The sequence below is a fragment of the Glycine soja genome, chromosome 2, assembly GCF_004193775.1.
Source record: "Glycine soja cultivar W05 chromosome 2, ASM419377v2, whole genome shotgun sequence".
Taxonomy (NCBI): domain Eukaryota; kingdom Viridiplantae; phylum Streptophyta; class Magnoliopsida; order Fabales; family Fabaceae; genus Glycine; species Glycine soja.
This window is the reverse complement of record NC_041003.1, coordinates 14,817,804-14,833,765: the sequence shown is the minus strand read 5'-3', so window position 1 is coordinate 14,833,765 and position 15,962 is coordinate 14,817,804. Positions and strand designations below refer to the sequence as shown.

General features: G+C 33.0%; 2 protein-coding genes across 3 annotated transcripts; both read left to right on the top strand.

Annotated features, from left to right (window-relative positions):
* The first annotated feature begins 692 nt into the window (after positions 1–692).
* On the top strand, positions 693–3,371 carry LOC114389721 (ammonium transporter 3 member 1-like). Of its 2 annotated transcripts, none has more exons than XM_028350466.1 (3): positions 693–1,586; positions 1,937–2,237; positions 2,602–3,371. In XM_028350466.1, exons 1-3 carry the CDS (start codon positions 996–998, stop codon positions 3,138–3,140), a joined length of 1,431 nt encoding a protein of 476 aa, XP_028206267.1. In that variant the 5' UTR covers positions 693–995; the 3' UTR covers positions 3,141–3,371. The 2 variants fall into 2 exon arrangements, with proteins under 2 accessions (XP_028206267.1, XP_028206276.1); XM_028350475.1 differs by having other exon boundaries at positions 700–1,586; positions 1,937–2,222.
* Positions 3,372–5,361: 1,990 nt separating this feature from the next.
* On the top strand, positions 5,362–10,769 carry LOC114389711 (guanine nucleotide-binding protein subunit gamma 1-like). The gene is made up of 4 exons (XM_028350456.1): positions 5,362–5,951; positions 9,966–10,018; positions 10,213–10,257; positions 10,351–10,769. The coding sequence occupies exons 1-4, from the start codon at positions 5,805–5,807 to the stop codon at positions 10,433–10,435; spliced, it is 330 nt and encodes a 109-aa protein (XP_028206257.1). The 5' UTR covers positions 5,362–5,804; the 3' UTR covers positions 10,436–10,769.
* The last annotated feature ends 5,193 nt before the right edge of the window (positions 10,770–15,962 follow it).

Here is a 15,962-nt window from a genome sequence, read left to right as displayed (position 1 = left end):
CGAGGCCCAATTGAATTGTATGGTATCTACCAATTTCAGATTTAATTATCGTATCAACCAATTTTAAAAGTGACATACGTACAATAGAAAAAAATATTAGTGTATTTGTTGGGTTGGTTGGATAGTGTTCATATGGGACAAAGTTAATAACACATCAGATATAACAAGTTTATGAAATATATTCAATTAAAAAAATGCTTATACGGTTATACCTTTTCCTTTTGCGTATATTGTTACAATTCATTATCTAACGTTAAAAACCTGACATAAAAGGTGGCATCGTCATATATAATTAATTAAGTCTATTTTGATTTTCCTCTATTTTTATATTCACATTTCAAAATTATATCTTAAGACTAATTAAATAAATATATCTGTTATATCCCATTTTTTAACGACGTTAGGTAAGTTTTAAAAAAATATGGGATACTACAGACCATTTTTTGGATATTGTGAGGAGTGTCACTCTCTTGTTCCTTGTTTAGCATTTAAAATATACGTGATTGATGTTAATGTACACTACTTTATGGTCCCCTCAGACTTGCCTTTTGGTTAGATTAGACAAGCCCAAGTCATGATCAGATTATAAATATAAGTGAGCACAATAATGTTAGCATCAATGGCGAAACTCCTTGTTTAAATTTAAATATTCACAATACAAGAAGCAAGTACAACTCATGATCAGATTATTATAGTTTAAATGTTACAACCAATGGCTTGGTTAAAAGATTAATTCACATTACAAGAATCGACGGGCTTTGTTAGGCCTTGGATTCTCCGTTCTCAAATACGCCAACCTTGTCAATCTCAAATTCCAATCATATAATATAGAATATAGAGCTAGCGACACAAATACATATTAATACACTATTGTTTGCCAAATACTATATAATCGCTCTCTGTTGTTTATTCTGGATCCTTAAACCTCCACTTGAAGCTACGTGGTTATATATTCTGGGAATACATGCATATATAGAACAGTATATATATCAGAAATGAGTCACCTACCATCAAACTTGTTGCCCGTTGACGGAAGCCCAGAGTGGATGAACAGGGGTGACAACACGTGGCAGCTGACGTCAGCTACTCTGGTGGGCCTGCAAAGCGTTCCGGGCCTGGTCATCCTCTACGGCAGCATAGTGAAGAAGAAATGGGCTTTGAACTCTGCCTTCATGGCCCTCTACGCTTTTGCGGCGGTTCTTGTTTGTTGGGTTGGGTGGTGCTACAAAATGTCATTCGGCGAGAGGATCCTTCCATTTCTGGGACAGCCAAACACGGCCTTGGACCGGGAATTCGTTTTTCGCAAAACTTTTGCTGGGGAATTTCCCAACGCCACCATGGTGTACTTTCAGCTGGTTTTTGCTGCCATCACGTTGATTCTCATAGCGGGGGCGTTGCTTGGGAGAATGAACTTTTATGCATGGATGTTGTTTGTTCCATTATGGGTTACGTTCTCTTACACCATTTGTGCCTTCAGTATATGGAGCACCGATGGATGGTTGTTCAAGATGGGCCTCATTGATTATTCTGGTGGCTTTGTTATTCACCTTTCTTCTGGGGTTGCTGGTTTCGTCGCAGCATGTTGGGTATATAATTTCTAATTGTTTTGCATCATCTTTCATGCATGATCTCCCTAAATAACTACTACTTCCCTTTCTTATTATAAAAAATAAGTTATAGTGTAAATAAAAAGGAATAGTATAATTTACTTTTGATTTTTAGGAATACGAGTATAATTAATGAAGGGTTGTTTGAAAATTATTAAGTGATGCGGAATTATTTGAGGTTAATCAATATCCTGAGTTGTAGCTACCAAATTTATATGATGTTTGTCTTCAAAATATTGATTTTAGGTTACTTTAGTAATTTTGTGACAAATAAGTTTATTGATGATAACAGATGGTGAATGAAGTGAGGGATATGATTTTGTATGCAGGTAGGACCAAGGGCAGTGAAGGACAGAGAGAGGTTCCCTCCAAACAACATACTTCTGATGCTGGCTGGGGCTGGCTTACTATGGATGGGTTGGTCTGGATTCAACGGTGGAGATCCATACGCAGCCAGCATAGATGCATCTCTGGCCGTGCTTAACACCCACGTGTGCACAGCAATGAGCTTGTTGACTTGGCTTTTCCTTGACATCCTCTTCTTTGGAAAACCTTCCGTCATTGGTGCCACTCAAGGCATGATCACTGGCCTTGTTTGCATCACCCCTGCTGCCGGTACCATATGCCCACGTAACGTTATGTCACATATTTTACCAAGCATTAACAGCGTTAATAGTATCTTATATGGTTAACATATAACTTTCCCTCTTAAACATATGGGTGAGAGATTTGATTTAAAAGTTAATATATATATATAGATAAATATTTATTGAGAGAGATCAACTCTTTAAATAAATGAATTTCAGTAGTGCCAAGAACTAAAATTTAAGGTTCAGAAAATTGGTGAGTTAAACAAACAAAAATGATCCATTTTCCAAGTACTAATAAAAACTACAATTAACCAAGCATCATATTATATATGCTTCTAGTGTTGTGACTAAAATGAATTTCTTAGGAAATCTGAAACTTGGTTTATTTATTTACTTGAGATTAGGTGTGGTGCAAGGTTGGGCAGCAATCATAATGGGAATGATGTCCGGAAGCATCCCATGGTACACAATGATGGTCCTGCACAAAGAAAGTAAGCTCCTCAAACAAGTTGATGATACTCTAGCAGTTTTCCACACCCATGCCGTGGCTGGTAGCCTAGGTGGCATTTTGGCTGGTTTTTTTGCTGACCCTAAGCTTTGTTATCTCTTCTATGGAGTAGAAGATTCCCTACATTATACGGGTCTTGTTTATGGCATATTCAATGGGAGGCCAAATGCAGGGTTCAGGCAAATGATGGTTCAGCTTCTTGGCATTGTGTTTGTGATACTTCTCAATGTCACCACAACTAGCATTGTGTGCTTGTTGGTTAGGATCATAGTTCCACTTAGGCTGAGTGAAGATGACTTGCAAGTTGGGGATGAAGCAGTCCATGGCGAAGTTGCATATGCATTGTGGGGTGATGGAGAGAAGCTTGAGACTGCTACTGAGCCTTTGACATCTGAAAAGAATCTTGAATGGCCAACTGTGGAACTAAGAACTTAATTCGAGTGATGCTCAATTAATGGAATGAACTCAATGAAGGATAAAATATTCTAGCTCTTTTGTTGGTTTTGTGATTGTTTGAGAGGGAGATATTAAAATAAGGATCAGTAATCTAGTATTACTAGTAAGAAGAGAATTTGGTTCCTCTGTGATTGTTGTTGCAATGCCAGGATGTCAATTGCAAGATGACCCGTTGTAGATTTGCTTAATGAAATAATGATGTTTATTTAAGTAAGCTTGTTTTTGTTAACTTATAGTATGCCTTGAACAAACAATGACAAGAAAGTTGCACGCTTTATTTAGACTAGAGTAGCTATATCAATTTTTACAATTCTTGTTAACGTTAGTTTTTAGAATTGATTGTAAATGTCTACAAATGGTAAAAATTATTTATTGTATTTAAAATGCAAAAGTATAATAAATATTTTATTCTTTATTGAAAAATTATTATTTTTATATACTTAAAAATAACTTTAAGTATTAATAATAAAAAAATTCATTTTTTTAAAATTTTTTCATATTTACTTTTTAAATTGTAAGAATAGCCTTTAGAAGAAGACCACGCTCACGCAGTTCCTGTAAAGAACAATAAATTTTGTTACGTCTTGACTCCGTGTGTATCACTGCACTTTCCATCTTCCTTCTTTAGTTCATGATTTTTTTTGTGTTGTGTAACTAATTAATTTGTACATTAGGACACAAATAAAAATGAAAAGGAGAGCAACATACAATTTACATAAGTATTTTCTCTATGTTGAAGAAAAATGAAAATCAAGTGTAGAAATATTTTAGTGGGGATTTAATGCTCTCTACCTACTTACTTAAGATTGAAAGGTTAGCAGAGATTACATTTAATCAGCAATCACAAACCTAACTTACTAAATTTAGTTAGGACAATCACAAACCTAACTTACTTACTCTATAAATGAGATAAATAGTACATTTTAAAATAAAATAATGCTATTTTCATAGCACATTATCTTAGCATTTCAAGTAACACGAAAATGGATAAAATGAAAAAAAAAAGGGTTAATTATGTTGTAGTATGTCTTTAAATTCCTACTGTACCAAAACAATATGCTGTAGAGTCATTGCCGCAAGAGTGTCAAACATGCGCTATTACGCTTCTCTGAAATTGTGCATAATCTTCAGTTCCCAGTCCAACCCAAGCATTCTCCTGATTTTCTCCAATAAAGGCTTGCATTTGCAATCCTCCACACTGGCACCAAAAATGCTTTAAATCAAATAGCAGAGTCAAGAAGTAACTCTACTTTAAGATCAAGCAAGATGATACAATACAAGCAATCCAATGCACCCCACAACTTAGCAATAAAAGTTGTGGTGGATTCCAAGTGGACCAAGTTTCTTGAGAAACCTATGACCCATTCTCAGAACCCCGCACCAAGCCTCCAATTTTCTTTGGACTCTTCTTCAAACCGAAAGAATACAAAAAAAAAAGGTATCGATAAGGATGAAAATTTGTATAAGGATAGAAAATATAAAAATTAGAGAGAAAATAAAATAATATGCAAAAAAAAAAGTATAAGAAATTGAAACCTAAAAAGGAGCTACCGATGAACATTGAGTAGTTTAGAAAAATCACACTATTTTAATAAGGGATGAATCTTACATCACAAACTAATTTTTGGATTTAAATTAAAGTCAAATTCAAATTTGATCAGCCTGCCTGTTATTGGGCTGTTAACAAATCACCCGTATATAAATGTTATAAATTTTATTCTCAAAATGGTTAGCTCTTTGATTTGTGTTCTCAACTTTTGGTCAAATTAGCTTATGAATTAGTTGAAATAGTAGTTTATAAGCTACTAAAATGTTACTTTACTAAACACACTCACAAACTAGTTTTGGAGGTCAGATGAAACCCTAATCCAATTCTAATAAACATATTTGATAATATTAGATAATTTTAAAAGGAATAAAAAATGTGATAAGTAAGGAATAAAAATATCCACATGGAGAAAGAAATTAAGTGAAAAGGATAAAGAATAAATTGAATCATTGAATCAATGATTAGTAAAAGATAACTACGTTTGTATAGCTTTCAAAATTATGGTAGATTACAATGAGTACGTTTAAATTATTTTTAAAATTATCGTAGAATTAATTATGATGAAAAAAATTATATTTTTTCAGTCCTATCAAAATTAATTTCGTGAGGGTGAATCCAAACACGCATTTATGTGGTCTCATTATCCAAGTTGTTGCTGTTGTCTGCCAAACTGGAATGACCAGACCAAGTCATCTGAGGAAAACAAAAGCGCTTCGCAACAGTGTCTTCTTAATGGTTAGCACTTAAGCAGAGTTTAAAGGCATGAAAATGACAGCAGCAAAAGAGAAGAAAAAAGGCTCGCTTTTTTATGGCCTCATATAATTTCGATTTCGATGGGCGCGCGGAGCGCATGTAGAAAGAGAAAGGGCTTTTTTCTGAGTAATAGGATTAGTGAAAAGAAAGAAAGCACTTAAGACTTTCCTTGTTTTTTTCTTTTCCTCTGTAAATAAAATGTGTGTTATTATTATCATTATTACTGCATAGTGTTTGTTTCAGATCTGTATCGTATTATTAAGCACAACCAAGCAAGGGTGCAAGGTGGGGGTGTTTTTTTTTTTTTTTTTTGCTGGATGAGTGGTAGCTGACACTCGCTTATGGCGTCTGAAACGGCGTCGTCGGCGGATGAAGAAACCGCTGTTGTTGTTGTTTCAGCTGCGGGTGCAGGAGGGACTGATAAGAGAGGCAAGCACCGGATTCTTGCCGAATTGAAGCGTCTCGACCAAGACTCCATGTTTCTTCAGGTTACTTAACTACTCTTACTTTCTTTCTGTTTTCAAAATGTTGCTTTCTATTTTTAAATTTCTTCAATTTTGGCAATGTAGTATAATTAGCAATTTTTTACTCTGGTTTGTGTATAGTGTGCATGCGATGTCTAATTTTGATTAAAAAAAATGGACTATTAAACAATATTTGTGTGTTAAGTGTAACAAAATATGAGCATTTTTTTATTTTGATTAACGTAGGAGCATCATTTGGATCTGGTTTCTTTCTGGGTTTTGAAATGACAAGCATTGGCCTCAGTTCTAGCAATGCATGTTTGGCTTTACCCTCCGCATATTCCCCCTCTTTAGAACCGTAATTTGTTCTTAATAAATTCACACGTCCTCGGCTTTTATACTGATAAGTGATAACACGGGTTTACTGGTGGAAAATTGAAACAAACAGTTAAGTTAAGTGATTACTTCTCAGTGATATGCATGAATGCTCTGAATTTTTCCCTTATGGCCATAGAATATAGATGGGTGTCCAATTAGTCACAATGCCCTCCCTAGTTTGTTAGTTTCGAAATTTCAAGTCATTTGTGGACCCTCAATAGGACCAGTACTTTAGAAATTTTCGTGTTTAGATAATTTTTAAGCACAAGGAATTCTCCTGTTGGATTTTCTGTTTAATTTCATGCTTGATAAATTATTGTAAAGGACTATCAATATTTGACGCTCCTCTCTTGGTTATTCTAGTGTGTCATTGCCATTCTCATTAATTTTTTGATGTTGAGAGAGAAATTTGGATCCTCTATAATGACAGCTACCCAGTTCCTTTGTTAAACTTTTCATAAGTACTAGCAATAATACTTTTATTATTTACTTGGGAAGGAGTACGGGTATAGATGTTATCAAATCACTTTCATAAATCAACCAGTTCCAGAGCTTTTATATGCTGTTCCTTATTCCTAAGTTGTATTTTTCTACTTAGTGTATAGCATATTTTGATGCTACAAAGTTTGTTGCCCTATTTGAAACTATCTTCAGTTGTCCATGGTATGCAGACCACTAATTGGCAATTGCATTGCAAATTGACAAAACAATTTGAGAGAGAGAAATTTGCATCCTCTGTGATGGCAGCAATCCATTTCATTTGTTAAACTGCTCATAACTTGTAAATGACAATACATTTGTTATTTACAAGGGAAAGATTATGGAATAGACATTATCAAATTAGTTTCACAAATGTTCCAGAGATTTTATATGCTGTTTCTTATTCCTAAGGTGTGTATTTTTTTACTTAGTATATTGCATACTTTGATGTCACAAAAATTTGTTGCCCTATATAAAATTATCTTCAATTGTCCACAGACCACTAATTCCATTGCATATTGACAAAAGAGCATATGCTTCTAAGTTAAGCAGAACCCAATTTTGATGCATAATGCATTTATCTTCTGATAGATATGACACGGACAGTTCATTCCATTGCATGTCTTGAAAGTTCAAAAATATCTAGAGCCATATGAATTTTTTTTCTTCTGAGAAATCTGAGCAGTTAATTGAAATTTCAGCTTCCTTTTTTTTGTTTCCTTTAAAATTATATGAGAAAATTTGAAAGGGAATAACTTATAATGGAGGCAAAATTATTTTTCATGTGTCAGACTTTATGACTTCCTAGCAAACAAGAACAATAACAATAACAATAACCTTATCCCATCAAGTGAGGTTGATTATATGGATCACACGACAGCCACTGAACTTGGTCAAAAACCAAATTCTCAGGAATATTATTCATGTACAAAGAAGGCCACTGGAAGCACCAGTCATGAGAGTAGATTGCATGGTTTTTAGTCTTCTGAAAAAGAGGGGAAAGAGAGCAAGGACATTGGAGGAAGTTGTTAATAGAGATTTCATGGTAAATGATATCTTTGAAGATTTGGTCTTTAATCAAGCTGAATGGTTTTGTGTGATCCATGTTGCCAAGACTTCACCTAGTGGGATAGGACCTTGGTTTATTTTTTTGCAAGGCAAAAACCGATCATATAATAAATATAACACCAGGTCTGGACCGAGACACAAGGAGTGATATCGGTACCAGCCTGGCAGCAGTTACATAAAAAATAAAGACACCACAAACCAACCTCAGACTATAGCAACACCTCTGCCAGCTTCACAAAATAAACGATCCCTTCCTATGATAACTATAAGCCTCCCCAAAAATAATGCAAACTGTATTCAACAAATATCCCTTCCTGACTAAAGAAACAGAAAGCTGAACATCGAACATGGTAATCCTAAAACCCAAACCAACATAAAGCTATCTATATACCGAAAGAAGAAGAAAGCTTGAGAAAAACTTCATCTATTGGCAGCCTGTTGTAGACAAATAATGGGCTCCATCCTCCCCTCTTGCAGCGATACATGAAAACAGTTGTATCTTGGTTGTTGTTGTCTTTCTTGATCTCGTATCCTTTTTCACAGGGCTAGAAAACCATGAGATTTACTCTCCCCACCGGTGCTTCTAATGGCCTTTTTTGCACATGTCTAAAACAAATTATTCAATTTCCTATCGTCCATTCCTCAATAGTTGTCACACTAATATTTCCTTTATACAATTATTTTGTATCTTGGCTTTTCTTGTGTGGCCATTCATCTATCTTAGTATTCTCATTTCTATTACTCACTTTTTTCTCGTGTTATCCCTTTGAACCCCAACATTCACTACTATATAGTATAGTTGGTTCTATAACAGTACAATAAAACTCCCGTTTGAGATTGGTTAGTACTTTGCAAATTTCAATTACAAATAACCCCCCAATGCTTTTTTTCCACATTAACTTGCATCTTGTGTGTGACATCTTTGTTAATTTCCACATTGTTTTGTACTTAGAAACCTGTTGTCATTTGCCAAAAAAAAGAAACCTGTTGTGTGACATCTCCTATTTTACCACCAAAACATTTTCCTTTTGCTTCTTGGTAAAATTGCAATGCTATACTCCGTCTTACTGTCACTAAAGCGAAGATCCTTTGATTCCAAAGTATGTCTCCAAAGCTTAAGTTTAGAGTTAACATCTTTTGATTCTAAAATTTGAACTATATCATCCTCAAGTAGCATGTATTCAGGTATAATCTTTTGTTACGTCTCTGGTAAACACATCCCATATTTAACTAAATAAGGACAAAAGGCTACCCTTGTTGGAAAGTCCTTAGTCTCTTCACTAGGAGTTTTTACACTAGTGGTTATCTCATCATACATGTTTTGTATGGTCTGGATATAAGGCACTAGAACACCCTTCTTTTTCATAGCCTTTCACAATACTTCTCTTAGCACTAGATCATATACTTTTTTCAGGTTAATAAAAATCATACGAAAGTCTCTTTCTTTACTTTAGTACCTTTCCATCAGCCCTGTAGAAGATAAATAGTTTCTGTTGTAGACCTTCCTGGCATAAAACTCATTTGATTCTTTGTAATCCCAATCTCTTCCCTTTATCTATGCTCAATCATCTTTTCTCTTAATTTCATATTGTTCCTATCACATCCTAGCACAAATGCTTATAATTTAGTCATTCAGGGTCTGTTTGGTTTAACAAAACATTTTTTCCATTTTTTTATTTTCACAAATAATTACAGAAAGAATATCACTTTATTCTTACTTTGTTTCCTATTTTCAAATATTTCCACAAAAAAAATAATAAAAGCAAAAAAAAATCATGTTTTTACTGTTTCCTATGAAAATCTTTGAAGACGGGAAACAAAGTTGAAATAATGTTAGCAGTTTTGTAATTGTTTGTGAAAATAAATCTTTTCTTACACCAAACAAGCCCTTGGTTCCATGTTCCAACAAATTTGTTGTTCTTGTCATATGCGTGTTGTGTGAATGTTTAAAAAAAGGGTTTTTCTAATTGCTTTAATTAATGCTAGGCCAATTTACAAAGCTGAGTGTTTTCTTTTAGTGTTAGCCAATAGTTAGCTGCTTTGAAAAATCAATTATCTCCCTTGTTGTATTTCCTGCATTTGTCATTTCATTTGTATTCATTCTCTTTCCAGGAAGAATTGGAAGAGCTTGAGAAAACAGAAAATGTGTCGACCATATGCACAGAGTAAGTACTGTTTCATGGGAGATTTTAAATTTTATAAACCTGAAACAGACTTGTTGGATTTGCCCATTCAGCAAGATTTGGTGTTTCTCTGTTGATGGACCCTTTTGTCAACTTGGGGGCTGAATAAACCCTGCATGGTTTTTTCGTAGTTTTGTCAACTTGAGGTCTAAACAATTTCACTTGACGTAATGCAGATTGCTACAAAACATGGAAAGTAGGCCTGATCCATTACTCCCAGAGTAATGGCTATTACCCACATCTTTACTTTGAATTTCATTTTGCCTGTAGACTTGTAAGTGAAGTGAGTACTCATATGTTTTCTCTACTAACAGAGTCCATGGACCGGTGAACCTCTTATGGGATAGATGGTTTGAAGGGCCTCAAGATCCACAAGCATGTAGATGTTGGATACTTTGATTTGAAGCTGTGTCAATTGCCATGCGTTGCAAATAGGATGCCACATATAACTGCATTAAAGTGACTCTGGAGCTGAAGAAAATGTTTGATGACATCTTAATACCACGCACACTAATTCTTTAATGGATCCTTGCTTTTATTACATTAGATTCTGATCTGAATGCAGTTTATATATAATCACATTCATTTACTGCATTCAATTGAGAAATATCATTATTTGTGCTTGTAATCCCAATCCAAATGTTAATACACCTTGGTGGTAACTTTCATGTGTGCATGAGACATTATTGACATTTTAGCATCATTTAGCCTTGAAGGTGATGGCTTTTGGAAAGGTCTTGCAATGGTTTGACGAGTCATCAACTAGTCCTGAATGATACGAGGTTTTCTGGGCAGACCTCTTGGGGTTGGGAGAGCAAAGAAAGTTAATAATCCCCCATCTGAGTCATTTCACAATTAAATGTTATTATAAGATTTTGTAATCATGTTACTTTTAAGCCTAACCCTGTGTTTCGATGAGGCAATCTAAGCTGGTAATGTGATTTTTTAAGGTATTTTAATTACTACTCACTAAAATGCTCTGTTTGGATACTATTAAGACTACAATTTGAAGAATTTTAAGCATTTCAATTCTTTGAAAAATTAAGAATTTGAAATTCTACTAAAATAGGTGGAATTTCTAAAATTCTAGTCTCTGGTTTCATCTCTCCATCTTCATCTGAACAAAATTTTAACCCTCTATCGTTTGTGTTATTTGCTTCTCTCTAGCGAACCTTTCTCACTAGAGTTTCAATCTTCGGCCATCATCTTTGCATTCTCTTTTAGGGATCCAAATTGCCAATGAATAGTATTGAACCAAGCCACTGACAAAGAGTTAAAGATAAATATGTTTATAAAGAGTCGGAAATTATGACAAACCAAACCGTGATCACCACGGAGGATGTACCATAAGATGGTTCATCATCTTTGATTGTTTGAAGCGAGGAGAAACATAGTCAAGTTTTGGAAGTCATGTGCAATGGAGAGAGAAGACACTTTAAAAGCAAAAACTGTAGTTATTTAGAACTAATTACTATCAAAATTCCAAGAACTAATAATCCAAACAAGTTAATTTAAAACTGAATGACATTGAATTGCTATCAATTGAATTGATGATTATTTCAAATTCTATGATATTTTAAAATTTCCCATCCAAACGCATGATTAAGATTTGGTATTTTATTTAACAAGTCGTTACTTTCTGAGTGTCTTTGTTAGACAAATTTACAAAACTGGGGTAGTTTTTTTTATATTACAGAATATGGATAAGTCGTATTTTAAAATACCATTTTATAAGGTTGTAATATATATATATATATAAAGTTGTGTTTTGAATCACGATTTTAGTATATTTTTTTTTTAAAGAAAAAAGACAATTCTAAAGTTGTGTTAACACAACTTACCCATATCCTGTAATATTTTCAAACTCTGTTCATTCCTCTAGTTTTAAAAAAAAATTACCAGTTTTGTAAATTTGCCGCCCTTGTCCTCTCTCTTCTTTTGCCTTCCACAAAATTGCTTTCAGCTGGTATTATATTTAAATTTTTAATTCCTTTCATGCACAACACCAACAACTTATAGTTGTAGCTGTTCTATTGCATAATAATTATTCTCGTTTCGGCTGAAATCTGGTTCATTCAAAGAGTAAATGTAATTAGGAAAGTAAATGAAAACAAGTAAACAATTCAATGGGCCTAGCGGCCTACTACTTTTCAGCCTTTTTAACCAAAGAGCTGAAGGGGGCCATGATCTAAGCAGAAATTGTCTTTGCGCAACCTTGGGATACACTCTATTTTTATCATGGTAATGGCAGATAATGACATATACATTCACATCACGTAATCGGGCAAAGGCTTTTTCTTTCTGCCCAGCTATTTTTCTTTTACACAAGTCTCAAATTATATGACTTTCACCTCATAGTACTCTAATCAACTGAATTAATAGACTAATTATGTTATAAAATAATTAATAATATATATATAACACGAAAATTTCTAATGTATATTTAATATATATAAGTTTATATAATAAATTTTATAATAATTAATTTTGATCTAATAAAATATTCTTTTACATATATAAATTTTAAATTACGGATTGTAAATTCGTAATGACTTACGCATTAACAATTCATATAAATCTTACGAATTGTCAATATATATAAGCTATAAGTAAGGATATTTTTTATTTTTTTCTATTATTAGTGGGTGTAGAAGAAGAATGGCTGATAAAGGCAGAAAATACCTCGGGCAAAAGAGGCGTGTGGATGTTGCAGTAGCTAGAAGTTGAGGCATGGTGACATCATGTGATGAAGATGGGTTCAAAGACAAACAGTAGCTACTGAATTGGACATATAGTCAAATGATAGTGCCAGTAATAGTGCTTAACAGTGAAACATAATGTTGTTGGATTGAAAAAAAAAAAGACATTGTTTGTTCTCCATTTTTATACTGTTGCATACTTGTGATGTCTAAAACCAGCAATAAGATTTTGATCGCAAAGTAATCTAAAAAGGGGTTCATTTCACTTTATTGTCTGCTGGAGAAGTGTACATTTTTGGGGGAAAGCTTGTGCATGTGATGGTTCCAATATCTCTCATCCTCTATTTCTTATAAGATACTATTTTATTAACATTCTCAAATGTAAACTTTATTACAGTTCCAATCAACATCAAGCTCTAGCCACCAAGTCGGTTCTAAAATTTGATGCTGCCTAAACTACTGTTGTGTTTTGTCTTTTCCAATTATGAGTTTATATATAGGAAAATGTCAACAATTCAGTGAGACATGTTAAGGATTATGTGACAATATTATGAATTTAAGCTGATATTATGTTAGAAATTGGATTATAAGTTTAATTTCATCTTATAAAATTGATGTGTAACAATTATTTTTTGTTTATATATTATATCTTCACATTATATTTAATAATTATAAGAATTCAATATGTCCTTCTCTTGTCTAAGATTATCCGTCACAATGTGAAATTTCAACACCCCATGCTTCCTAGGAATGACTACAATTAAGGTGAGTTTCCTCTCCTTATGCTCAAGCTATCCACTTGGAGCTTCATCAATGGGTATAAGAGACCCATCTTGACACTATTTTTAAGTTTGATTTGTGACTTTTTAGTGCTTGCTACCACAAAGTGCATACATGAAGTGACAAAGAATGATTTTAAGTTAATTAGAAGTTTGAGTTCAGAGTCCATAAAATACAACTGGGTTGAAAAATGAAAAGACTTATACTACTCAAAATAAGTCCTATTCGGCTCAATTGAAATTAGTTGTATACTCAATGTTTGGACAGCAGTGGTACGGTCCAAAATAAAAAATAAGATCCAGTTTCTTCAAGCGGTTAATCTGCTGCATTTAACATACTAAAATTCAGGATTTAGGCTCTATCTAGAAGCGGATAGAAATGTGATATTTGTGAAGAAAAGGTGAAGCTAAGTGAGCAATAATTGTAGGGTGCAACCGTGCAAGCATAGTCTGCAAAGAGAAAGAACACGAGTCAATGTTTTCTGGCGGCATCATCACTTGCTTGTCCTTGGATTGGAGCTAAACAACTATTGCTTCTTATTCTTGATTCTGATCAATTATCTATAGTGCGCCTCGCCTGCATCAAAGACTAACAGACAAATAAATAAAGTTGTAGTGGCCGGCATGCCCGCCACCTAATTAGCATTCAAATACCCCATATAAATCCAAACCTTTTACTCCATTTTCTACAAGGATTAGTTGGACTCTATCTTGTTTAAAATTCACTATTAATTTAACTCTCAAGGCCCTGCCAGCCCTTTTAAGTGGCACTTTTTAGAAGAAATATATATATTTTAGTCATTTCAAAAAAATTATTTTATTTTTATTAAACATTTTTAATGGGATTACTAATTATATATTTTAATTCTTGTACAACAATGTTAAACAACACAAAAACAGAACGAAGGTAATATTACTTTCTGTCTTTAAATACTTAAAATAAAATAAATGTGAATTAGAGTTATAACTATTTTTTTATATGTAGGAATCAAAATAGTATCAGAAAATTTACAATAATTTATGTATTTTGTTTAACCAATTGAGTTGGATTCTTTAACATAACAAATACTCCATCCATCTTGAAATATAAGACTTTATTTACAGTTTTATTTATTTCTTTTTATAAAACTTTTTTTAAATTGTCTTTTGCGTTAATTATTTTTTCTCAAATATCTCTTATTACTTTACAATAAATGATATATATTTAAAAGATAAATATATTATCTTTTTTATAAGGATTATATAAGAAGACTAGTACACATTAATTAGTTAGGTGTGAAAATAATTAGGAGGAAAGAGAGAAATTATGAGTTCTAATAAATTTAAAGGTAATTTTAGCAAAATAATCAAATTATTAATAAATTTAATGTTGTTAGCTATATTAATTAATTTTCTTGTATTATTTAGTATATCATTTTCGAGAGTTAGATATGTATCTTTATAAGTCATTTGAATTTAAGAATAGATATATAAGTGCATTAAATAAATTAGAGAGACAATTGTATCACTAGTAAACTTTTATCCAGTAGGATGCCTCACGAAGAATACTTGTAATGTAACCCATGCCACTAACTTATGTGCCACTAGCAAATATTTTCAACAGTGAAACTCGGCCATTTGGGTCTGCTAATGACACTTGCAGGTGATCATACAATTTTTGTTAGACACTAGTTTGTTTGCATTTCTTTGTATTTGTTCAGTGAATAACAAAAAAAAATATATATGAGAATTAATATCTCATTCAGTACAAGAAACATGGCCCATAAAAAGACCGTTGCATCATCTTCGTCAGCATCTACATTGTTGAAAGTAAAAAAATTGGCATTCTGAACTAACAATAATTTAAAAATAAAATTCATAGAAAACTTCAATTGATGATTATAGTAAGAGGGGGGAGTCATTGACCATAATCACGAGTCTTTGTACGAGCATGGACTATGGAGTGTGCATGAAGCATGTAGCCATGTTTTGAATCCTCCAATGAAGTGCCCCCAATAAGTTAGCAAAGAGAGAATGGTGTGGTAGCATGTGAGAATGGCTACTATCGATGAGAAAGAGCACTGCATTTGGCAAATGGGTACGCGTCCCAAGCAAATTAAGATGATGGAGACATCCCCTCACACTAATCATTTTTTTAACACATCTAATATTGGATGACTTTATTTAAATTTTAAAATAAATATTTTTATATAAGTATTTTCTAAAAAAATAAATAAAATTTGTTTCTTAAAAAAAATAAGTTAGATAAACACTGTAAAAATAAAAATTGCTTATTTTATTTAAATAAATAAATATTTCAACAAATACATTTAAATCATTTATCCCTCATCTCATCTGACATATACATCATTTTCTTTTCCCTTTTCCAAATCGCTTTCACTTTGTCCTCCCCCAGCTTAATTAATAAATTAAGAGTGTTTCTATATCTACATATTTTTAATGCACCAA